This window comes from Dipodomys spectabilis, unplaced genomic scaffold (assembly GCF_019054845.1).
Source record: "Dipodomys spectabilis isolate Male_0828 unplaced genomic scaffold, ASM1905484v1 ptg000043l, whole genome shotgun sequence".
Taxonomy (NCBI): domain Eukaryota; kingdom Metazoa; phylum Chordata; class Mammalia; order Rodentia; family Heteromyidae; genus Dipodomys; species Dipodomys spectabilis.
The window spans coordinates 16,014,906-16,040,738 of record NW_024870720.1 but is presented as its reverse complement, the minus strand read 5'-3'; the positions used below and the strand labels follow the sequence as shown (position 1 = coordinate 16,040,738).

Sequence of the window (25,833 nt, the reverse complement as noted above, 5' to 3'; positions counted from 1 at the left end):
GTTAGGTATTTCTTAAATCTCTCTAAACACAGGCTATGGGTTTCTGATTAAGAATTCCTTTGAAAGCTTCTCCACTCCAGGAGTTTGTTATTTCCACGAAGACAGGTCCAGCACCAGCCCTACCCAGCCAACAGGAGGGGAGATGCTCCACCAAGATGGTCCAGCAGCTACTGCTTCCGTAGCCAAAGCCACGCCTCTGTGTTGCCTGGCAACAGGAGTCCTCAGCGAAATCCTTGTTCTAATTGCCCTCCCTGCTGGGCGTTGGAAACCGCTGGGCCTGGAGCTGGTTGTCCCCCATTCTTGGGGGGGCGGGGCTTCAGGTCTAGGTCCCCAGTCCCCCGTGAGGGGCTTGTCAGAACATCATGCAGGTGAGGAGTCCACATACATGGAAGGGGCAGCCTACAGTGTTACAGGGGCGAGGGGAGGGGACTAACACTTGTTCTTGGTGAGTTTTGCATGTGTCTCTGGATATTTTGGGGTTATAGCCCTAAGAGAATGTCATTTCTTACATTTTTCAAGACTTCCCGTTTGTCATTGGAGGAAACTTCCTGTGTTTAGAATTGCCTTTCACATCTGAATCCTCGAAAACCTACAGCTATACTATTTCCAACTTGAGAAAGCATAATTTTATTTCAGTGCCCTCTTTCACTGTCTGAGACTCAGAGATGATCCCCTAAAACGTTGAGTGTGACTTAGAAGGGCCAACTCTCCCTGGAGTTCCTCCTTCCTGCCTTAGCACAAAAACTGTTAGATACCCTATTTATTGCTCTCCTGGCTCTAAAGCATCCTCCTTGAGCAGAACCTTTGTCTTGATTCACTTTTCTCTCATTGTCTGTTCTTTTGTTTTAAGCAGAATAAAATTCTCAATTTGTAATTTACAGAAACAGCTTTTGCCCTTCTGCTCTTCCAAATCAAAAGAACTGGGATTTTTTTTTTCATACTTAATTCTCATAGTTGTGTATACCATACAATTTAATAGGATATTTTAAACAAATTATTTACCACTATGGTGGTAATCTTTTCATGTTAATAGACTCCTTGCAAGCATATTTTATACAGTGTATAAAATTCTACAGCTCTGTAGAATTGTCCTGGTTTGCAGCTGCTTGTGAAGAGTTCGGCAGAAATGTAATTGAGAGTGAAGGCAACATCACACTAACCTTTCTTTCTGCCTTGGTTTGTTAATTGACGTACTCAACAGCCTGTTACACAGTTCTTGTATTTTAGATATGACCCTGTCCAAAGAGTTGACAGAGAGGGAATAATGAAATAAAGCTATGGCATGTAAAATACCATGATCATTTGAGGAATGGATTTTTTTTTTTTTTTTGGTCGGTCGTGGGCTCTGAACTCTGGGCCTGGGCGCTGTCCCTCAGTTCTTCAGCTCAAGGCTAGGACTCTACCATTTGAGCCACAGTGCCACTTCCAGCTTTATCTGCTTATGTGATGCTGAGGAATCAAACCTAGGGCCTCATGCATTCAAGGCAAGCACTCTACCACTGAGCCACCTTCCCAGCCCTTGAGGAATGGATTTTTAAGTAAAATTCCATAACTATTATAAAAACAAAGAACAGTAGAATACAGAGTTTTGACTGTACAATTTGTTCCATTGTTCCCAAGGAATATCAAGAAAGAATGTTTAAACAGGAAAAAAGTGACCATAGATAGAATTCAGGGAAGGTTGTCTCACTGCTTAGTGGACAGGAATAAAACCTGACCCCAAAAACTTTTGGCTCAAGACAGCTTTCATAGCATTGTACAACTGACAACTTCCCATTGTTGGAAGGTCTAGCAAACTTCAGACTGAATTGGATATAAATTATATTCTATAGTGCTCCAGTACCTGGAAGAAATAAGCAGAAATCCCTTGTGGAGAAAGATATCTTTATCTCAGATCTTCAGGTATTTCTATCAAGCAAGAGGAATTCAATCAAAAGTAACCCCCAATTACATAAAGAAAACTAGCAGACTTTGCCACAGATTTCTCTCATATAATTAAGTTCTATCTTTCTCCGAAAGCATCAGAGAATAGACAGCAGGCTAGAGAAACATTAGTTGAAAGATGGTCAGTAACTTGTGGGAAAACTATAAATAAAAGACAATGACTATTCTTAAGGCTAACCTTCAGAGAAAGGAAGTTATGGTTAGGACAGCAAATGAAGAGTAGAAATACTACTAGGCTCTTCTAAGACTTACTCCCTGAGTGAGACTCCTGTGAATCTATATAGCTAAACATAGTCCAAAGATCATCAAACCATATTTGTGAATGATGTTTATTTATTTTGCCCTCTGTAGATCAGTGAATTGTCCATGACTTATAAACTTCTTGATATTTGTTAAGTATGTTCTAGATTTATCTTTTATTAAATTTCTCAGTGTGACATCAAGGGCAGATGTGCCCTTGATGACGTGCAGTTATACAAATACACATTAAAGTGCACAGATATGCCAATAGGTTTGCTTTCTCTTTGTGCAGGATCCAAATGAAGATACAGAATGGAATGAGATTCTAAGAGATTTTGGCATTCTTCCTCCAAAAGAAGAACCAAAAGATGAAATTGAAGAAATGGTTTTACGTTTACAAAAAGAAGCAATGGGTATATTTATGTATTTGTGGGGCTGGATGAAGGTGACAATACTATTAAGGTAGCATGTACTATGAAAGAGGCATTCAAAATTATTTAATATAAATCTTACCTCTACCTTCAAAATTAGCCTAAAACGGCTAATTACATGTTGAAATCATATATTAATTAATAAAGGAGCTGAAATATTATGCTTGTAAGTTAGTAAAATTTCTTCTTCCACCATATCTCTCTACCTGTAATTGTCTTTCCTTTTCTTTCTTCTTTTTCTTGAACTCTGGGCCTGGGTGCTGTTGCTCACAGCTCAAGGCTATCACTCTACCACTTGACCCACAGTGCCACTTCTGGCTTTCTGGAGGTTAATTGGAGGTGAGTCTCATGGACTTGCCTGCCCAAGCTGGCTTTGAACCTTGATCCTCAGATCTCAGCCTCTTGAGTGTTAGGATTACAGGCATCAGCCACTGATGCCCAGCCTGTAATTGTCTTAAAAAAAAAACCACATTCTATATAGTGTGTATGATTGGTCAAGATTTCTAGGTACTAATGGGGTCTGATTGATTTTTGCATTCCACCTGTGACCTGTCAGGCCTGTAAACTTTGAGGGAGTAATAAAACCTTAATGTTGTAGTTTCTATAATATGTAAATTATTTTGTGGTTGACTGCTACAGGTTTGTTTTAAAATATTCTGGCTATCATTAAGTATTTTTTTCTTTATACTTTGGAGAGTAAAAATAGTTGTAAACAATTTGACTACAATTTGTGTTGTTTCAGTTAAACCATATGAAAAGATGACACTTTCAGAATTGAAAGAAGCTGAAGATGATTTTGATGAAGAAGATATGAGAGCTATTGAAATATACAGGTACCGTGCTTTGTTACTTATGAATTGCTGAGTAAGAAATTGAGTGGTAATCTTATTAAGGATCTCTTGTAGGTAATGACTTGCTTCTCTTTTTGCTTTTTCACCATTTATGATATAACACAATGTAGGTATTATTGAATTTATCCTTCTTGGATTTTTTGATTCATGTCTTTAATCAACTATGGCAAGTTATCAGGCTATTAGTTCTGAAAATATTCCTTCTTGCCCTCCCCTCTGCTTCTGGGGTTACCATGATAAGTGTGTTTACCTGATTAATAGTATCCCGTAGGTCCTTCAGGCTCTGTTCACTTTTCTTCATTTTCTTTCAGTGTGTATGTGTGTGTGTGTGCATGTGTGTGTGTGTGTGTGTGTGTGTGTGTGTGTGCTGGTACTTGGGCTTGAACTAGGCTTGGCCACTGTCTCTTAGCTTTTTTTTTGATGAAGGCTACCACTTGAGCCACAGCTTCACTTCTAGCTTTTTGGTGATTAACTGGAGATAAGAGTCCATGGATTTTCCTGTTTGGGCTGGCTTTAAACCAAGATCCTATGATCTCAGCCTCCCAAATACAATTAATTTCAGGTGTGAGCCACCAGCACCCAGCTCTTCATTTTTCTTCTGTTATCCCAGACTTAAATATTTGGAAAAATCCTATCTTCAAGTATGCTGATTCTTTCTTTTGTTTGCTCACATCTGTGACATTCCAGAATATTTTCATAGCAGTTTTAAGTTCCAGTAGTATATTTTTACTTGTACCATTTTTTACATAAAATGAGTACTATTTTTATCTCCCACAAATTTTCAGTTTTCTAGATATGAGATTGCTATCTTGAAATTCAATTCCATTCTGACATTAATAAACACATTTAGGGAAGACCCTGAGAGATCACTTCATACCCACTGGAGTAATAATTCAAAAGACAGACAAACATAGTTGTGAGAAGATGGAGAAATTAGAACTCTTGTAATAGCTAGTGAGAACGCAAAATTGTACAGCTTGAACAGACATTCTGGAAGATCCTCAAAATGCAGTTATTATATGATCCAGCAATTCTATTCTTATGTACCCACGAGGTTTAAAAACACAAAGGATGTATAGGAAGTTTCATCGCAACATTATTTACAATAGCAAGAAAGCACAAAGTCCATCTAGGAGTAGAAAGTGAAAAGTAGAAAATGAATAGAATAGTAGAAAGTGAATGTCAATCAACTGATAAATAACTAAAAAATGCCATACATCTTCAGTGGAATATTACTTGGCTATAAAAGGACATGATGTACTATGACTATGTTCTACAATATGGTTGAACTTTGAAAACAAGAAAAGCAACAGTCACTAAAGATGTATTTTTTTTTTTAAGTAGATTCTTGGATACCAAATCCTGGGAGTGATTAATATGCTTTTTAACTTTTACAATTATATTTTCTTTAAGTAATTTCTCAACTTTTTGATCCACATACTACAGTTTTATTTTTCAGGCAATGGCTATGGCCTGAGTACTTCTCATTGAAGATTTCATTATTTTAGAACCCTTTACTTCCGGTTATGTGACTCTGGGATAGAGAGGATTACGCAGGACTTTTTAGGAAGGAGCCATCAAAATGGATGAATCACTTTCATATCTCTTCCTTTGCCTGTAATTTACTCCTATAATCCTCTGCAAAGGAAGTTGGCACATGTGTTCTTCTGTGAGCCTCAGTTAGAGGAAGTTACAATCACACTCTAGGTCCTGACCAAGCTCAGGACTAGATAAACAAAAAGTAATATTAAAGAAAACCCAAGCTGACTGCCGGGGGCTCACGCCTGTAATCCTAGCTACTCAGGAGGCTGAGATCTGAAGCATTGTGGTTCAAAGCCAGCCCAGGCAGGAAAGTCTATGAAATTTTTATCTTCAATTAACCACCAGAAAAAGCAGAAGTGGTACTGTGGCTCAAGTGGTAAAGTGCTCACCTTGAACTGAATTGCTTAGGGACAGCACCCAGGCCCAGAGTTCAAGACCCACAACTGACCAAAAAAAAAAAAGAAAAGAAAAGAAAACTCCCAAACCGAAATTCTTTTCGTGTTGATCATTTGCTATTGATAAGAGCCAGTAGCTCTTATAGCTAAATGACGTAGAAAAATCAATGTAGCCATAAACATATTTACAGTCTATATTTTGTGGTGACTATACTAAATTGACTTCCTTGACCTATGTTCCTCTTCCTCCTGGTGTGGCACAATACTGCTGAAGCTAAAAAGTGGTCCTAGTGGAGCTGTGGGTCAAGTAGTAGCGTACCAACCTTGAGCAGAAATTCAGGACCCTTATCACTTAGACTATATTGAAGCAAGGACCATGTTTTGGATTCTGTTGAACATTCACAGGATATTTAATTTAGCACTGAGTTAAGTGGAGAAAGAAGTAGTAACACAAAGCAACCATGTAGGTGGTATTAGTCTAGAATTTGCTTCATGGTTTTCGAGACATTGTTCTGGCAGAAGTCTTTTATCCTTGGATTGTTGCTAGGGAGATAAGTTTCTAGAATCAACATTTGTTCCTGTGATTTTCTCAGTGTCATAGTAATTTAATACTTGGGCGAACAAGTAGCAGAGCAATTCCAGTTTCTGCATTGCAGCAAATGAAGCCTGGACCGACCAGTTTTGCAATGATGGCTTGGAAGTAATTCCTGGTTGCCCAGCCTAGAGCCTATTCCTGTCTGTCCTATGAATCTGCAAAGCACTTAATTCCCATATTAAGCTCTTTTCTACTTAAAAAATAGCCAGAAGGCTATGTGTTTATGCCACTGAATCTTAACTGTTAGTGATTGTTTGGTAAAAAAAAATAGAGGCTTGTGAACACTGTGTGACTTCCTGCTGGCAAAATGAACCCATGTGTTTATATCTGTCCCCTGCCCAATTCCAATGAAATGACAAAGAGAAATGAGGAGAAGGAGGTGATGGGAGGAGCAAGAGAAAAGTAGTTGATGGTTACACCATTAAGTAGGGCATGTTGTCATCTTTGGAACAAGAATATCTTTAAGTTTCTGAGTGATGGTAACCTAGGGTAACCTAATCAATCAAATTGAGGAAAATTAAGGATAGTAACTGTAAATATGCAGTACAAGGTAGGGAAAAAATACTGAAGGCCCTCAGTTTGAAAACTCTGAGAAAGCCTACCCTGTATTTTTTCTCAGTGTTCTCTTTTAGGCTCTATTTTACGTGAATCAATTGTCACATAAAGAGAGGTGTTTCTAATATGGCATGTTTCCGACACGTAAAACAAGGTCAGAGTGTTTGTTTTGTTTATTGTTTTTGTGCTGGGCCTACGTCTTGAATTCAGGACCTGGGTGCTGTCTATGAGATTCTTTTTCTTTTTTTGGATTTTTTCTTTAATTGTGAAAATACCATACAGAGGAGTTACAATTACATGGGCAAGATAATGAGTACATTTCTTATCAAACATTGTTGTCTCCTTGTTGTTTCCTCTTCCCATCCCTTCCCATACTCCTCTCCTCCCTCCACCTGATCCTCCACCAAAGTTGTTAAGTTCGTTTTTCGACACAACAATTTGTACATCTTATTGTTGCAATGGGTCTACCTGTATCCCTAGTTAAACAATTTGTCTTTTTTTCCCATCCCCTCCACAAATTATACCAACATCAAATACAGTGAAAGTATGGGGAGGGACATACAAAGCAGCATAGAAATCATCTTATAAATATGATGGAAACAATTGCATGAAAGGAAAAAAAACATTTGAATACTTATTGCAAATAAGGGAAACCATGGGACCTATGTTTCTTTGGGCCTGGCTTACTTCACTTAATATAATTTTTTCCAAGTCTTTCCATTTCCTAACAAATGGGGCAATGTCATTCTTTCTGATGGAGGCATAGAATTCCATTGTGTATATATACTACATTTTCTTGATCCATTCATCTACTTAGGGGCATCTGGGTTGGGTCCATATCTTAGCTATGGTAAATAATGCTGCAGTAAACATAGTTGTGCTGGTAGCTTTAATGTAGTCTTGTTTGTGATCATTTGGGTAAAGGCCCAAAAGTGGGATTGCTGAGTCATAGGGGAGCTCTATGTGGAGTCTTTTGAGGAACCTCCATACTGCTTTCCAAAGTGGTTGAAGAAGTATACACTCCCACCAACAATGCAGTAAGGTTCCCTTCTGTCTGCATCCCCTCCAGCATCTGTTGTTATGAGAGTTCTTGATTATAGCTCACAGATTGGGAGAAGATCTTCACTAGCCATACAACAGACAAGAGTCTCATATCTAAAATATACCTAGAACTTAAAAAATTAAATCCCCCCAAAAACAAATCTTCAAAGAAACAAACGCCCAATAAATAAGTGGGCTAAAGACTTAAAGAGAAAGTTCTCTGAAGAGGAAAGAAAGATGGCCAATAGACACATGAAGAAATGCTCAACCTCTCAAGCCATAAAAGAAATGCAAATCAAAACAACCACCTCACCTCAGTTAGAATGGCTATAATCGAGATTCTTTTTCTTAAGGCTAGTGTGCTACCACTTGAACCACAGCTCGCTTCTAGCTTTTTTGGTAGTTTATTAGTGATAAGAGTCTCATGGACTTTCCTGCCCAGGCTGGCTTCAAACTTTAATCCTTAGAACTCAGACTCTTTTTTGGGGGGTTGGGGGGGTCTGGTCGTGGGGCCTGAACTCTGGGCCTGGGCACTGTCCCTCAGCTCTTCAGCTCAAGGCTAGCACTCTACCACTTTAGCCACAGCGCCACTTCTGGCTTTTTTTTTTCTGCTTGTGCGGTGCTGAGGAATCGGACCCAGGGCCTCAAGCATGCAAGGCAAGCGCTCTACCACTGAGCCACCTTCCCAGCCTGAGAACTCAGACTCTTAAGTAGCTAGGATTACAGTCATGAGCCACTAGCACCTGGCAATGTCAGAGGGTTTAAAATATACCCAGGATTTTGTTTTTATTCAACTATGAGTGAGATATGATTGCCATTGCAAACTGTGAGTTTGTTACTCACAGTTCCCAAGAGGAGGAGCTTCATCTTGCCACATACACAGGGCCACACAGGAACTGTTGAGGCATCAGAAGGAATAAGAGGAAATCATGAGTATAAACCTTCATTATGGTAGGACTATGCAAGGTAGAGTAGGCTCTGGGCTACCTAAAGAAGTAGCCCATAGGTTAAAATCACAAAAAAGCATTTCATTGCTCTTTATAGACCTTTTCTTTATAACTTAGAAAGTTTATAACTGTAAGTGCCTACATTAAAAAATCAGAACGAGGAAGTGGCGCTGTGGCTCAAGCAGTAGAATGTTCACCTTGAGCTGAAGAGCACAGGGACAGCGCCCAAGCCCAGAGTTCAAGCCCCACAACTGACCAAAAAAAAAAAAAGAGAATGATCTCAAATAAATAACCTAATAATTCACCCAAGTTCTTACTAAAGAAGAATGAGCCAAACCCAAAAGCAGTAGGTAGAAAGAAATTGAGGTAGAAATTAATTAAATGAACACTAAAAGAAAAAGAAAAATAGTCAATGAAAACAAAAGTCAGCTATTTGAAAAGAAAATGAAATTGACATACCCTTAGCCAAACTAATGAAAAGAAAGACTCAGTAAGATTACAGAGAGACTATTACAGCAAATGCCAATGAAATTCCAATCATTGGGGAATACTTTGGAGACTTATATTCAAATACACTAGAAATTCTAGAATAGATAAATTTCTACATGTATATGACCTATAAAAGTTGAGCCAAGGGCTGGGAAGGTAGTTCAGTGGTAGAGTGCTTGCCTTGCATGCATGAGGCCCTGGGTTTGATTCCTCAGAACCACATAAGTAGAAAAAGCCAGAAGTGGCGCTGTGGCTCAAGTGGTAAAGCGTTCACCTTGAACCGAAGAGCTGAGGGACAGGGCCCAGGCCCAGAGTTCAGGCCCCACAACCAACAAAAAAAAAAAAAATTGAGCCAAGCTGAGCCCAGGTGGCTCACACCTGTAATCCTAGCTACTCAGGAAGCTGAGATAGGATGCAGTTCAAAACCAGCCCAGGCAGGAAAGTCTGTGAGACTCTTATTTCCAATTAACTACCAAAACTGGAAGTGGTACTGTGGCTCAAATGGTAGAGCTCAGGGACAGCACCCAGGCCCAGAGGAAACATTACAACTGAAAATAGCTGAGTAGCCAATAGCTACTCAGGAAGCTGAGATCTGAGTATTGTGGTTCAAAGCCAGCCTGGGCAGAAAAATAGTCCACAGGAGACTCTTATCTCTAATTAACTTCTCAAAAAACAGAAGTGGCCCTGTGGCTCAAGTGGTATAGTGCTTGTCTTGAGCACAAAGAGGCTCAGGGAGAGCGCCTACGCCCTGAGTTCAAGGCTCCCCCCTTCCCCCCCCCCCCAAAAAAGAAAGTTGAGCAAAGAAGATCTAAACTACCTAAAAAGACCTAAACAAAGGAACAAAACTGAAGCAGTAATAGACTTCCAACAGAAAAGCCTAAGACAGGATCATAGATTCACTGATGAACTACTAGACCTTTAAAGAACTAACACAAATCATCCTCACACTTTTCTATAAAAGAGAAAGGAAAACAATGCTACCGAACCATTCTATGAAGCCAGTACTACCCTAATACCAAAATTTGGTGAGGACATAACAACAACAACAAAGTATAGACCTATTTCCTTGATCATCATAGATGTAAAAATTCTTAATAAAATACCTGCAAATAATTCAACAACATATTCAAAGGATTATACACTCTGATCCTGTGATCCAGTTGGTTTCCTTCCAAGGTACAAGACATTTCATCATATGTAAATCAATAAATGCAATACAGAACACAATAGAATAAAGGCCCCAATCACATATTCATCCTGTAGATGCAGGAAATAAAAGTCTTTGACAAAATTCAACTCTGAGATAAAAGCGTAGAAGAAATCAGGAACAGAAATAATGACCTTAACATAATAAAAGCTATATACAATAAAGCTATATCCAACATCATGCTTTTTAATGGGGAAAAACAAATCATTTCCTTTAAAGTTAGGAACAAAAAACAAGGATATTCACTCTCTCCATTCTTATTCTATGTAGTGCTAGAATTCTTAACCTCAGCAACAAGGTAAGATAAAAGGAATGCAAATAGAACAAGAAGAAGTTATCTCTACCTGCAAATATGATCCTGCACTTAAAAGACAATAAAGATTCCACTAAAAACCTCTTAGATCTGATAAATGTGTTCAGCAAAGGAGTAGCATACAAAATCAACATGCAAAACAAAAATCAGTTTTTTCAAAAACAAATAGGCTGAGAAAGAAATCAGGAAAAATCCTATTCATAACAGGCTTAAGCATAAATGTAAAACTTAGGAATAGACCTAAGAAGGCAAAAATCATCTCCAATGTGATTCCTTAAAAAATAAAAATAGGATTGGGAATGTAGCTTAGTGGTAGAGTGCTCACCTAGCATGTATGAAGCCATGGGTTTGATTCCTCAGTACCACATAAACAGAAAAAGCTGGAAGTGGCACTGTGGCTCAAGTGGTAGAGTGCTAGTCTTGAACAAAAGAAGCTCAGGGACAGTGCCCAGACCCTGAGTCCAAGACCCAGTACTGGCCAAAAAAAGAAAACTAAAAATAGAACTATTATATGATTCTGCTATTATACCACTCTTGTTTATATATGTAATGAGTCTAAGTCTGCATATACTAGTGATACTTACATACCTATGTTTATGCAGTGCTATTCATAGTAGCCAAAGTAATCTGCTTCATTAGCTCAACTGATGAATGGATTAAAAAACTTATGTATATGATATATATTCACAATGGAGTATTATTTACCCATAAAGAAAAATGAAGTTGTCATCCAGCAAAAAATGGATGGACCTGGAGATCATTATGTTAAATGAAATAAAGTCAGACTGAGAAAGACAAATGCCACATATTCTCTCACATATGTATGTAGAATCTCCACCTCTTTTTTTTTTTTTTAAGATGACACTGTGTAAAATAGGGAGGAGTCTTTGGGGAAGGGTACCACCAGAAAGGGGAAGGTGAAAGGAGAGGTAATGGGGGGTTATATAAATATTATTAGCATACTTTATATATGCATAAATATAGAATAATGCAACCTCTTTAAATTATTTAGAAGCAGGGAAGGAGGATATTCAAAGACTAATTGATTGGGTGAATTTAAGTTGGTGAATTTGATCAAAGTACATTATGTGCATATATAGAAATATGACAATGAAACTCCTCTGTATGATCAATATACACTATTTAAAAATATTAAAAATAGTAGCAATATAGCAGGTGATCAATAGTTAGTTATTATTACTACATATTCTCTCCTGAGGTTTTAACTGTGCATGATGCTTTGTCAGCCCAATGTCTAAATAACCTAAGTCTTACATAAAAGTCAAAGCAAATTTCTTTTACTTTGCTATACCGATGATACCATAAAGATTACATTTAAAAAGCAAAATGACTTGGTTATCTCATTAATGATTATCTTCTCATTTAAGTTGTTTAATGTATAAGGACATTAGTTATTGTTCCAAACTCTTACTGTATTCTCAATGATCTTATGAAAATAACATTTTTAATGTACCTTTTTTTTTTAATTAGAAAAAAGCGTTTACAGGAATGGAATGCACTTAAGAAAAAACAAAAGTTTGGGGAATTAAGAGAAATTTCTGGAAATCAATATGTGAATGAAGTCACAAATGCAGAAAAAGATTTATGGGTTATAATTCACCTATACCGATCAAGGTAATTACCAGTGTTTAAAAATTTAACGCAATATTTTATTATAAAAGTAATTTGAATACTAAATATGTATATAAGAAATATGGACAAGTAAATGAACGATGAAGGCAACTTTCTGTTCACTGATACAAAGTGTCAGTGAGAAAGCCCGATTCTTCTTATCTTTTTCAAGAAATGGCACGTAATGTCCTAAATTGATATATTAACATAGAATAGTGTAAAGTAGCCTAAAAATAAGAAAGAACATAGTAGGAAAAAATATTAATGTACTAATGTTTTAAACAATCTTTTATGGCTTTAAGGTTCTATTCTACATATAACAGAGTATTTAAGAAAATAGTATGCTATCGTATTATTTATGGGTCATATATAACCAAGTCTATAGTTTTACTTAGTCATTGGCTTTAGATTAAATTAGGTATTTTAAAATATATTCATTTGTCATTTGAAGAGCTTATCACATTAAATTAGAAAAGTAATCACTCTGATAGTTGAGTAAAATCTTTTATTAGGAAAATTTTTTAATTTATAGAAAAATAGAACAGGAAGACAAACATCCTAAATATCCATCTCCATCATGTAGATTCAACAGTAAACATTTTGCACTATGTACTGTCATTGTTTCTGTGTATGGATGTGTTTTTGCATTTTCAGAATGATTTCAAAGTAAATTATACACCAGTATGATAATTAACTACTAAGCATACATACTAAGTACTTCAGTCTACATTTTAAAAACATAGGGACAAAGATTCTTAGGTAAAAGTTTTCTATACCTGTCTGACTGAGAAAAGAGAGATTGATGAACAAAACAAACACAAGTCTATTAATGGGAAGAACTTGGTGAGATGTATGTGGAAGAGATGTGAAAATGGGCTTATGTAGTATCTTACCATTTTTAGACATCTAACATTTTAGACAAGACAAAAGAGAGTGTGCTTTTGGGGCTGGCTAACTATGGAAAAGTAAGTTTATAAGTAAATGAGTGGGACATAAAGGTTGTTTTAGGAAAGTTTCTCTCTCTCTCTCTCTCTCTCCCTCTCTAATACTATTTTTTCTCCTCTGGTATTTCTCTGGGCTGAGTTGAGTGACTTAAAGTCATTCTGCCATTCTTGCTATGGAGATGCAAGGCAGAAAGGTTGTCTTTTGTGTTTGTTCTTAGTTGCTTCCAACCCACAGTAGACCTTGTGTCAGAGTGGCATATTTAGGGATGGTATATTCCCCTTCAAGATGTTCTTCTACCTAACTGCAGTAGCATTTCCTCATCTAACAAAGTTAACAGTAATTCCTAACAATTTCTAATACCTATTCCTCACTCAAGTTTTCCCAAGTATCTCCAGATTTAATAAATACATATATTTTGTTTGTTTGTTGTGGGTAAGGCTTAAACTCAGGGCCTGAGCTCTGTCCCTTAACTTTTTTTGCTCAAAGCTGGTATTCTACCACTTGAGTCAAAGCTCCACTTCCAACTTTTTGGCAATTAATTGGAGATAAGCTTCAGACTTCCTGTACTGCGTAGCTAGGATCACAGATGTGAGCCACTAGCACCAGGCAATAAAATACACATACTTTGAATAGTTAATCAAGGATCAGGCAGTACCTATAGCTATTTAATGTCTCTTTAGGTTCCATTAGTAGGAAATTCCCCTGCACTTTCCCATTCCCCGAACAGTTAATTTTAAAGTGCCAGTTTACTAATTACAATTAGTCAAACATTTCTAGGACTCACTGACCTAGTACAGAAGTAACTGAGAAGTAGACTTTTCCCCCAAATTTATTCAAATTGTCCCTCTGGACAGTTCCTCAGAGCTGCAGACCATGAACAGAAACTATGACAGTAGCCTTGTTGCCACAAGTCCTTGTCATTAATCTCTCTTCAGGTTCTTTGAGAAATTCAGAGCAATTTATTCAAATTTTAGCACTAAGATTTACTAATTCATCAGTTTTGCAGTCAAATTTCATTGAGAACTTCCAGAATGATTTTCTTTTCTTCCTTTTTTGTGCTGACCCTGGGGCTTGAACTCAGGGCCTAAGTCCCTGAGCATTTTTACTCAATGTTAGCATTCTATCACTTATGTCACAGCTCAACTTCTGGCTTTTGTGGTGGCTAATTAGAGACAGGAGTCTCACAGGCTTTCCTGCCTGCACTGGTTTTGCGCCATGACCCTCATTCTGTAGCTATAAGCTTCTGACACCTGGCTAGTTTTTGTTTTTTGTTTTTTTTTTGATGAAGGTAAGAAATAAAATTTGGCATTGGGCGGGATTGTCTTGTTTTAACATGTGCAAATTCCTGGAGTTGATCCTTAGCACCACAAAAAAAAAAAAAAGGAAGAAAATACATCAGATTAGGGTAATCTAATATAGGTCAGATAAAAAAAGAGTACAGCAATAGAAAAACAAAACAAAGAAGAGAACAGATACGAAACAGGGAGATGAAATCAGTATGACTTGATTGATTAACTATTAGATACTGTAGAAGAAAACGTTTAGCCCAAAAACCAACCTAATAAAATATAGGAGAAAGATTAGGTTTTTTTTGGAGGGGTGAAAGAGGAGGAAATTCATCTACTACTGGTAGTTTAGAGTTCTTTGGGGGATGTATCTGCACTAAGAAAAATAGCTGTAAGGGGATTCATATTTGTGGCAGAGAAAACAGAAGGAAATTAGAAAGGTTAAAAGAAAATCAATAGCCAGGCACTGGTTGGTGGCTTGTGCCTAATCCTAGCTTTCCAGGAGGCTGAGATTTGAGGATCGTGGTTCTAAGCTAGCTGGGCAGCAAAGCCCATGAGACTCTTATCTCCAATTAACCACCAAAAACGGGAAGTGGTGCTGTGGCTTAAAGTGGTAGAGCACTAGCCTTGAGCAGAAAAAGCTCAGGGACAGCGCCCAAGCTCTGAGTTCAAGCCCCGGAAAGAAAAAGGAAAAAAGATAAATCAATAGTAAGTCTCACCACAGAGGTCAAACAGGAAGGTCATTTCAAGAATGGAAGTGAGCAAAACATACAGACTGCTAGGTTTATCACCTGGGCTGTGACTAGAGGAAAGAATGGTTATTAGAAAAGGACTCAGTTGTAAGGTATTAAGATTTTGTGAATTGAACAGAGAGAGGGAGGGAGGGGGGAAAGGAGGGAGAGAGGGAGAAAGAGCAAGAGGGGGGGAGGAAGAATGGGGGGAGGGGAGCTGGGAAGGTGGCTCAGTGGTAGAGTGCTTGCCTTGCATGCATGAGGTCCTGGGTTTGATTCCTCAGCACCACATAAGCAGAAAAAGCTGGAAGTGGCTCTGTGGCTCAAGAGCGCTAGCCTTGAGCTGAAGAGCTGAGGGACAACGCCCAGGCCCAGAGTTCAGGCCCCATACCCCACAACCAACAAGAGAAGGCAGGGTGGGGAATCAGAAGAAGAAAACAGAACAAAGAAAGTGCCTTATGAAAGGGAAGAGAATAAGGTACAGGAGGCAGGATTAGCCCTAAAACTATTTGGTAAGGCTGTTATAGATTAGAAGTAAGGGGCTAGTTGAAAAATAGGTATCACAGGAAGAATTGGAAGTTTTGATCACACTTCCAAACAATTTTAACTTTCTTATGAGATAATTCTGTATGAGGACAGCTATGTAGATGTCTGAGTTGAGGAGCGTTGGGTATGAACTCATCATGTTAAGTTAATACATGATGGTAATGAGTAGGGCCTCTTTATTTCAACTAGAAGAGCCAAACATTGTCTGGACCTCAGTTGTTTTTGTATTTCCCCTACCCCCATGACCTACTGACCAGAGTTGAATGTAGTTTGACTATATTAGGTGCCAGACTTTCACAGTAGTTATTTCCTTCTGAGGCCATAGTGGCACTTCCAATAAAAACTCGAGGACTCTACACATAGTTTTAGCTTTGCTAAAATTGACAGTGGAAGATAAGGCTACACTTTTATGAGAAACTAAAGATATATTTTTGTCATAAAGATGTTTTTATCCATTTTATTACATTGAGGTGAATAGTTTGTTCTTAAATATATTATGTGTACTGTTTCTCTTTTCAGCATCCCAATGTGTTTGTTGGTTAACCATCAGCTTAGTCTCCTAGCAAAAAAGTTTCCAGAAACTAAATTTGTTAAAGCCATCGTGAATAGCTGCATTCAACACTACCATGATAACTGCTTACCAACAATTTTTGTTTATAAAAATGGTCAGATAGAAGGCAAATTCATTGGTATTATAGAATGTGGAGGGATAAATCTCAAGCTAGAAGGTAATGATGTTATTTTTGGTTTATTTATAAAAATAGCTGGTATAGCGTATCAAGAAAGTTTATTTCCTTAAACCATAGTGTTTGCCTTGCCTCCAGATCAGTTTCCAGCAATAATACTCTTATCCTAACACCCTTTGCAGAAAACCTTTAATGGTTTCCTGCCTAAAATAAGTTTACAAATTAGTCTTTCAGCCTACGTCTCCAGTTGAACTTCTCAGTGTATTTTAATGCTTGCTGCCAGCCGGCTGCTCTTCAGCCCTACCCCTAGACATACTCATCTGGGCCATTTTATTATTCTCCCATTTTATTTTTCAAACACAGCACAGTACTATTGCTTTTGCTGTTTTCTCAATATATCATTCTACTTTCCTTAGGTTTTTCCCCCTTTTCTTCTTGATATGAAGGTGTAAGCCATTTATTTTCATTTTTTGACAGTAGTGGAGTTTGAACTCAGAGCCTCATGTAGTTAGGCAAGTATTCTACAAATTGAGCCAGGCCTTCACCTAATATTTTAGTTAATGGGGTTTTAAATATATCCTCATTTAGACATTAATTTTTATTCGAGTCACCTATAGATTTATAGTTACCAGTACAGATGAGTAATTTCATGTTTCTTTTTTTCCAAACTTTTTATCCAGTTTAATGATGGGTTATTTATTTCAGAACTTGAGTGGAAGCTAGCTGAAGTTGGAGCAATAGAGACTGATTTAGAAGAAAATCCCAAAAAAGGCATTGCAGATATGATGGTATCTTCAATTAGAAGCACTTCTATTTATGATGATGGTGACAGCTCAAACAGTGATAATGATACCAAATAGAAATATTTAATAAATTGTGTTAAAGTGCACATATGCTGAATACTTTATCTTTCATAATCTATCGTTCATAGAGATCAGAAAGTTCATACATAGATCTATTTTTCATTTTATATTAAAATTATAGTTCTTACAGCACTTCAAAAAATTCCAGGTGTATCAGAAAATTCATTGTCTTTGACAAACTAAAACTTCTGTTTACTCCTTAATACTTTTCTGTGGTGTGTCCTTTTTCTCAAGTTGGACAAAAACACAAATATCACAAGTCCCTATGATGCCTACTCACTTCCAAAGCGATTTTCCAAAGAAAATAATAAAAAAGACTCAAAAAATTTCAGAAATTTCAGCAAACACATTTTAAGTCTATTATTTATGGATCTTCAAGTAAGTTCTTATTTTTATAACCATATACTTTTTCCTTAAAGTCCCTTACTTATTAAAAAAAACAACTTAATAGCATATTACAACTTAATGATTCTGAAAAGTGCTAAAGAAATATCCTTATTCATTATTGCTTTAATTAGCTATATTATTGTCACGAAATTACTAAGTAGTTAATTATAGGATAATTAGAACAGTATGCTATGCAAATTTCTAAATCCTTAAGGCAAGGTGATAAAAAATACATTGTGGGACTAACCTTTGTTTTAATATTCATCACAGAACTTATGAAGAAACACAGTAGGACACTACAGAAGATCTGTAGGATGTTGTATCTTGGGAAAAATAATGAACATGACTTATAGAGGAAAGGTTGGTAAACCCAAAAACACCTTCAGTTCGGAAACATTTTATTCTCCTCCTTGGTGTTTATTGACAATACATAATTGTAATCAGCAATGCTCAATGATATTTGTGAGAGCATCTATACAAGCTTAAATGGCTAATATCAGAAATAAATTGGTGAAAATGGAGGTAATTTAACTAACAGTAAAAAAAGGGCCTTCTATTCCTATTGGCAGGAGGGTGTCTTAATAGATAAAAGTATTGATTATTTTGTCAGCTAAGGTAAAATCATGTCAGAGACCTTAAGATATTGGAGGTAAATTCCTATTTAGGACACAATAGTAGTGGAAACAAAAGAGCTATCTTATCGTAAAGGCACAATGTAATGTTAGTGTCTTCTAATTCACTTAAGTATCAACACAATTTCCCTGCCAGTTGAAACCAATTGTGAGAGATCCCCCTCACACATAATCTTTTTCTTTTAAAAACAGTTGTCATTTTCAAGTTAAATAGGCTAGCTTAAGTGAAAGTATTTTCCCCTTAACTCAGATCTATCAAGGGGCAATTAAGTTTTTATGACTTTAGTATTTGTAAAACATAAAATTATAACATGTCATAACTGACTGGTTGTAATTCCACCTTCACTCTTCAGCAATACACGCATATCCTTCTAGAAAGGACTCAAACTTACCAATACAGGTTACTACTACTTGCATACATATTCTCACTTAAGTAAAATTCCCACTTTATTGAGAATGAACTGTTACTTTATGATTAGAAGTTTATGATTAGGTATTTTGTTGTTGGTCTGAGAAAGTCTCACTTATCTGGCCCAGGCTGGCCTCAAACTTAAGATCCTTCTGTATCAGTCTCCCAGAGTGCTGGGATTATTAGCATGAACTTATCATACCCAGCTAAGAGTTATTAATAGCTGATATTCAACCTACAAAATAGATATTTCCTACATTTTTTAATCTACTGTGCTCTACTGAAACTCCTCTATTTTATAGCATCTTGTTTGTCAGAGTGTGATCCTTGCACCAGACCCATGCTCAGGAAACTTGTTAGAACCATAACTGGCCCTATCATAGAGTTGGAATTTTCATTTTCATGAGATCCTAGGCAATCGGTGTGCACATGAAACTTAGAGATGCACCAGGCAGCAAGTCTGATTGTGTTCCTTAACTCTTCCACTCTAGGTTATTCAATCTATCTAGTATGAAACTCTAATCTCAAGCCAAAAATTCTAGGGATGAACTTATGACTCCAAGAACTCTGAAAATGGAAGGTGCTTTCCTTAGGTTTGTTAGTTCTTTTTTTTCCCCTTGTGGTCAGGGTTTTGCAGTGTAGCTCAGACTAGCTTTGAAGGAGGTTTGTTTTCAACTGGTACTTTTTCTTTCCTTTCTCAGTCCATCCCTTTGGTATTGGAGACTGAGAGGAAGAATAGTAACAAATTTCTTTTAACTGGAGAATCCATATTTAATAAAAGACACAGCCTCCTGCTGCACAGCTCTTTTCTCAGCAGAAGATATGGTCATTCATCCCCCTCTTTCTGCTACACTCCTAGCTCCTCCTTTGAGAAATATATTCAGATGCCCAATTCTTTTATTCTTGGAGAGAATATGAGACAACAAAAAGTATATTAACAGGTCTTGGTAAATAATTAAACACATAATGTGAGAGAGGAAGGAGTCAGAGGTGAACACAGTTCTATCCGGTGACTCAAAGGGCAGTGGAACCAATAAAAGAAGGGCAAAGGTATTTCTCAAAATATGTTCTAGAGCCTGGGAATATGAGAATGGGTCACTTTTCCTCTAGTAAAACTCCATCCTAGGAAAAGTATTCAAACTCTTGGTCGGCTAGAACCTACTTTATCAGTATTAGTAACTTCTCACCTCATCTCTTGCTACCTTACCAGTATCAGAACTCTTAATTGCGGTAACAGGAAACTTCTAATTTAGACAATAAAACAAACACATCCAACTTACTGATTAGTGTAATATTCCAGAGGAATCTACTTCACACTGGTTTGGGGGCATCAAAAAGTGTGTAAACCGAATCTCCATCTTTGAATATGATTATTTTTTCATAGCACTTTATCATTATTCATGCATGCAAAGATGGCTTTCAGACTCAAATTGGAAAAGAGATAATACCCATTTTGGTAAGCGCAGCTTAAGACAGAAGACGGACTCAAATATGAATCGGAAATGGAAACACTCGGAAACGTTCACTAAAATCCCTTCTGCCATATGATGGGGCAATGAACAAATCTTGTTTTCCCACTCGATGGAAACATCCTCAGGGGAACAGTAAGGGTTGGGATTCAGGGGTGCAACCACCATGCCGGGTTAAGCTAGCCTTTTTCTCTGATTACAGCAAGACTTGGAAGGATTTACTGAGGTTAAAGTTGCCTTGGGGGAGAGGATTTTAGAGCCACCTGAGCAAACTGTATTTTTAGAAAATACAAGTTCAAATCAAAACAGAAACCTCTAGGAACTAGGACTACAAGAGATTTCCTTTCCAAGCGTTTAGACGCGCTAACCAGGGCGTCAGGGCAGGTTTGGTACGAGCTCGGGTTCCTCCCCATCGCGCCACCTCCATCTTCCTTGACCGGGTCCCTGGGCTTGTCATTCAAGGCCGTAAGGGAGCGCGCCAAGGAGCGAATGCCCCGGCCTCTCCGCGTCCTCCCCGCGGCCGCGCTGGCCCCCGGTCCTTCGGTACCGGAGGGAAGTACGGCGGGAAGCGGCCCGATCGCGCTCCTCCCGAGACCCGAGGTGCCTCGGCCGGCCGTCCCCGCACGCCGCAACCTCCACCCGGGAGACCAGGGCCAAGTGCTTGCTCCACGCGGGGGAGAAGCGCCCTTTCCGGGCCTCGGGACCCCTGGCCCAGCAGGGAGCTCCTGGGATCCCGGGTGAGGAGCCCAAGTCACCAGAACCCACAGTCTCCGCTCCGCGGCGCGGTCGCACCCTCAGCCCGGCCAGGCCGCGCCTCCTCGGCTTTTCTCCGGGCAGACGCGGGCCGAGGTTTTCCTCGGCAGCCCCGGAGCGCGCGGACGATGGCCCGCGGGCGCGGAGTCTCCCCGGGCGCCCGGGATCCTCTGGCCCGGGTCCGCGCCGCCTAACGGGGCAAGTCGCATGCGCACCGCGGCGCGCCCGGGAAGGCCGTGAGGGGAGGGGCGATCGCCGGGTTCGGCCGGCCGCGGAGCCCGGGGTCACCGACGACGCATGCGCCGGGAGGGAGCGCAATCACGGACTCGGCTGGCGGCGACCGACTCGAAAGTGGAAACCCCGGCCGGCGAGCGCGCGAAGGAAATCTGGCCGCCGCCACGCGCGCGCTCCCGGTGAGCGGCATCGCCCCCCCCCCCCGGGTGGGCCTCGGTCTGACGTCCGCCGGCCGCTGGCCGGGGCGGCGCATGCGCGCTCCCGGCGCCGGTGGAGGGAGGGGGAAGGGCCGGGAGGGGGAGGAGGAGCGGGCGCCGCCGCAGAGAGTATTTTGGGGGTGGGCGGGGGGCGTCACTCGCAGCCCAGGGTGCAGCCGGCGCTGGCGTCGCGCCGGCTCCGGGACGTGGCCGGCCGTGGCCCCGAGTTGCCGCAGCCCGCGTCCCAGGTAGGGGAGGAGGAAGCCGGAGCGGCCGCCAGCCACACGGTGAGGGCGCGGGCGCGGGGGGCGGCGTGTCGCGCCGGGGGCGGCGGCCCGGGGAGAGGGCGCCCGCCCTAGTTGGGCTCGGGCTCGGAGCTGCCCCAGGAGTTGGGTGGAGGCCCGGGGGACCGAAGGGCCCTGCGGGGCAGCTGAGGTTACCTGCGGGGCAGGGGCGGGATTGGGGTGCCACGGCGGGGCCTCGCAGCCGAGGGGCGCCCAGGCGGCACCCGGTGCCAGCGGCGGGATAGCGGGGAGGGGCGGAATCGGTGCCCAGAGGGGCTTTCGCCCGGGACCCGCTAGGCCTTGTGACCCACTTTATTCCTGTCACCGCCCGGGCACGTTTGGAGCGGCGCCCAATGGGGCGCTGGGGCGGCCAGCGCCTCCGGGGAGCCCCGCCCTCCCGGCGCCCGGCCCGCGCGCCGCGCTCCGCCGTCCGAGCGGCGGCCGCCGCCGCCCGCGGGCTGGTTCCGTTAGTGGTCGTGGTTCCGTCTGGCCGCCCGCGCTGCGCTCCGCCCGCGCCCCGGCCTGGCGGCTTGGTCCGGGGCGCAGCGCCGCAGACTTTGCGTTCTGGGGAGTGTTTTTTTTTGGGGGGGGGGGGGGAGGGACTGGTGCAGATGTCAATCCAGTGGAGGACACTCAGCCACCGCCTCGACCTCTGACCCGGCAGATGACAGGTCACCTCAGGTTGTGCTTTCTCGAGATTAGAAACGTGCCACGCGGACTTTCTAGCTGCCGTCTTGAAAATACAGAATCGATGTCTTCCTTTCACAGTGAAAGAAAAGCACAAGAAGCAAAGAAACTTTCACAGTCTTTGTTGATTGGGCTAGTACACGTCGAACCCTGAAATCAAAGTAAAGGTAATTTCATGCCAAGATTCTTCTGATTGTGTGTGTGTGGGGGGGGGGGGGGCTTTCAGGGATTAGAGCAGAAACTGTTCCGAGGTGGACCATCCTGTCCCCCTGTATGGGGGTGGAGGAGATACCTGTTTGGAAATAAAACATTCTTGTAATGAAGAAATTTAATGAGTTACTTTCTTCTGAAAAATACCTTGGGACGCCCCAAAACTTTTTCTTCTTTGAAATCTTGTGGGAAGGAAAGTAATCCATGTGTTCAGTAGCTGACCGAATCAGAATGTCATTCAAGGTTAGCCCGAAGAAGGGACTGAAAATGTGGTAGAACTAATTGTGATGAGCCGTGAAAAAAGAATGAGGAAGCGTTCGTCTGTATCCCCATGGAAAACTTCAAAAATTTGTCATAAAACAAACAAACAAAAAAAAGGCCAGGTGTAGGAGAGTGTGAGAGTAGTGTACATCTTTGTGTTAAGGGGGGGTGTAACAGCATAGAATTTGTGTTTTTTTAACTAATGAAACTTTGGAGAACTAATGAGGAAGCAGTCTGAAGACAAAAGGATGGGAAATGCATATACAATATAAATACATTGTATATATAAAAATTTTGTGACTTTTAGGTTCAAAGAACAGATTAAAGATCTACTCTTAATGTATCTCATAGTTGGTATTTAATTTGTGGTGATTTTTAGTCATTTTCAATGTGACTTAAAAATCTAAGCAGAAAAGCTGAAATGTTGAAGATAAATTTAATGATTATTTACACCTTAATTTTTACAATGTTGAGGTCACAGACAAATTCAGGGTTTTTTTTTTTTTTTAAGATACTATGTATCCCCAGCTGGTTTGGAGCTCAAATCCTCCTGCCTCAGTCTCCCAAGTAGTGGGATTACAGATCTGTAACAAAACACCAGAAATTCAATTTTAAAGATTATTATTTGAGTTGCTAAAATAGTCAATGATACTGTTTACATTTGGCATAATAGCTGGATTATCCTACTTTGATAATATTGTTTGTGTCTCCCTTTATATTATTCAAAAGTTTTACTTGTATACACTTTTGCTTCTTTGACATCCTGCCCTCCCTCCAAAGGTCCACTCACCCCACCAAAGCCCATTACTGTGATGCTTCATTACAGTGATAATAAACTTGGTTGTCTAGGTTAATGTGCTTTGGGGAGTGGAAAGCTTTTCTTTTCCTTAAGTAAATTAGATATATTAATCTGTGTGTGTGTGTGTGTGTGTGTGTGTAGTTTATTTCTTACAAAAAAATAAAAAGGGCAACTATGGCTCACGCTTATAATCCTAGCTACTCAGGAGGCTGAGATTTGAGGATTGCATTTTCAAGCCAGTCTGGGCAGAAAAGTCTGTAAGACTCTTTATCCCCAATTAACCAGCAAGAAGCTGGAAGTAGAGTTGTAACTCACGTGGTAGAATGCTAGCTCTACCAAGTGAGGGTATGAGCCACTGAGTACAAGTGCAAAAGCAAAAGAAGAGTTGCATGCCAGTGATGGCTCACACCTGTAATCCTAGTTACTAAGGAGTCTGAGTTTTGAGGGTCATGATTCAAAGCCAACTGGACAGGAAGTCCGTAAGACTCATATCTCCAATTAAACACCAGAAAGCCAGAAGCAGAGCTGTGGTTCAAGTGGTAAAAGCTAGCCTTGAGTTCAAAAGCTTAGGGACAGCACCCAGGCCCCACAACAGGCACCTCTTCCCCCATGACCCCCCCCCCCAAAAAAAAAAAAAAAGAGAAAAGAAAGGAAAAAAAAAGAAAACAGGCAGTGTTTTCTTGGTTTAAAAAAATCTTTAACATTTTTATGACCATGGTTGTTGTAAATATAATGATTTTTTTAGTTCTGCCAACCTAACCTTTTCATTGAGGTTAAGACTGAAAAGGGATATTCTTTAGGGAGATCATAGGCAAACTCCTGGTGTCTAATACAGTATAATCAGAATAGGTAATAGTGGGTAACAGATAGATGCTGTAGGCATTTTTGTTGATATTACCAGTGTTCTTTATTGTATTCCTTTTTGATATGAGGTGTATAGTAACCACTGTAGTGCAAAATGGTACATAGTTTTTCTTTGAATTCCATGTATGTAGATTTATATAGCCTTTCTAACAAATGGGATTATACTTCAAAATATTACTGTAAATTGTATTTTTATTACAGAAATAAAGTGATGCTCATGGAAAGTAATAGCTATATAGTCTGTATACTAAGGAAAAACCCTCTTTATATGAAAAACCACTACTTCTATCTCACATTTTTTCCCAGAGATAACTACTATTAACACTTGAGTATATCATTCTAGATCTTTGTACATTTACAAATACATATTATTCAGTCTTGAAAACTGAATTGTTCCTTTAGTTTGGAGACAAGTGTATTACCATGTATCCCAGGCTGGCCTCCAGATCTTTCTACCTCCATCAGCTGAGATTATAGTTATATACTACCACACCTGGCTTACTGTTGTGTTCTTCAATGATTGTCTTCCTGCCAGTTTAGTCTCTCTTTATTTCTTACAGGACAGGGAAATGATCTGGAGTATGTCAGAAAGTTTAAAGTGGTATAAACCTTAAGAAATACTTTTTTTTTTCTACTGGGGAGCCAGTTGGTGTGGAGGAATTTATAGTTTGTACAGAGGTTAAACTGATGTGAGATATATCTTATATTTAGATGGATCTCATAATTTTTAAGTAGGACTCTTTGGAGCTAGTTTTAGGGTCTTGTTTGGTTAAGGGCCTTTGATTGACTATATATTGAGCTAACAACAGATAGTGTACATCCATCTGATTCACCCAGGACTGTACTTTTTGTATACTTCCAGAGGATTTGTTGTTTTGTTTTTTCCTCCAGGTTAGTACTGTACCACTTGAGCCACAGTTATACTTCCTGCTCTTTGATAGCTTTCTGGAGTTAAGAGTATAGATTTTCCTGCTCTGGCTGGCTTCAAACCATGATTTTCAGATCTCAGGATCCTGAGTGTGAGCCACTGGCTCTCAGCAAGCAGCAATTTCCAGTCTTAATTCTTTAGAGGTGATAGAGTTTGCAGAAAATTCAAAGTTTTAAGACTGTTTACAATTAGATGAAGTGTATATAAAGATGTAGACTGGAGATGCTCCTCAGTGGAACATCGCTTGCCTATCATGTTCAAAACCCTGTGTTCCAATTCCTATCCAACACTACACACATAAAAGCCTGGAAATTTTTTACATGAATATGTGCATGCATACCTGTATGCAAAGTCTATATCAATAAAAATTTTAAACATTAGGTAACTGCACAACAATCCTTTTTAAAAATGCAGTACTATTGACTGCTGTACAATTGAGGTCAGTAGGTTTGTACTTTGATATGGTTAAAAGTGCATGTG

General features: G+C 39.8%; 2 protein-coding genes across 7 annotated transcripts in view; both read left to right on the top strand.

Moving 5' to 3' along the window:
* The first annotated feature begins 329 nt into the window (after window positions 1–329).
* Pdcl2 (phosducin like 2) lies at window positions 330–17,263 on the top strand. The gene is made up of 6 exons (XM_042678365.1): window positions 330–368; window positions 2,477–2,597; window positions 3,358–3,448; window positions 12,042–12,185; window positions 16,210–16,418; window positions 17,082–17,263. Exons 1-6 carry the CDS (start codon window positions 363–365, stop codon window positions 17,234–17,236), a joined length of 726 nt encoding a protein of 241 aa, XP_042534299.1. The 5' UTR covers window positions 330–362; the 3' UTR covers window positions 17,237–17,263.
* Window positions 17,264–21,180: 3,917 nt separating this feature from the next.
* The window catches only part of Clock (clock circadian regulator), a 73,846-nt gene continuing 69,193 nt past the window's right edge, over window positions 21,181–25,833 (top strand). For 5 of the 6 annotated variants that reach the window (XM_042678299.1, XM_042678298.1, XM_042678297.1 and 2 more), the window contains exons 1-2: window positions 21,480–21,607; window positions 22,373–22,458. The gene's annotated coding sequence lies outside the window, so the exon portion shown is untranslated. Of the gene's footprint in view, window positions 21,303–21,479; window positions 21,608–22,372; window positions 22,459–25,833 lie in introns of those variants that run through there. The other variant, XM_042678296.1, reaches the window with a different exon arrangement.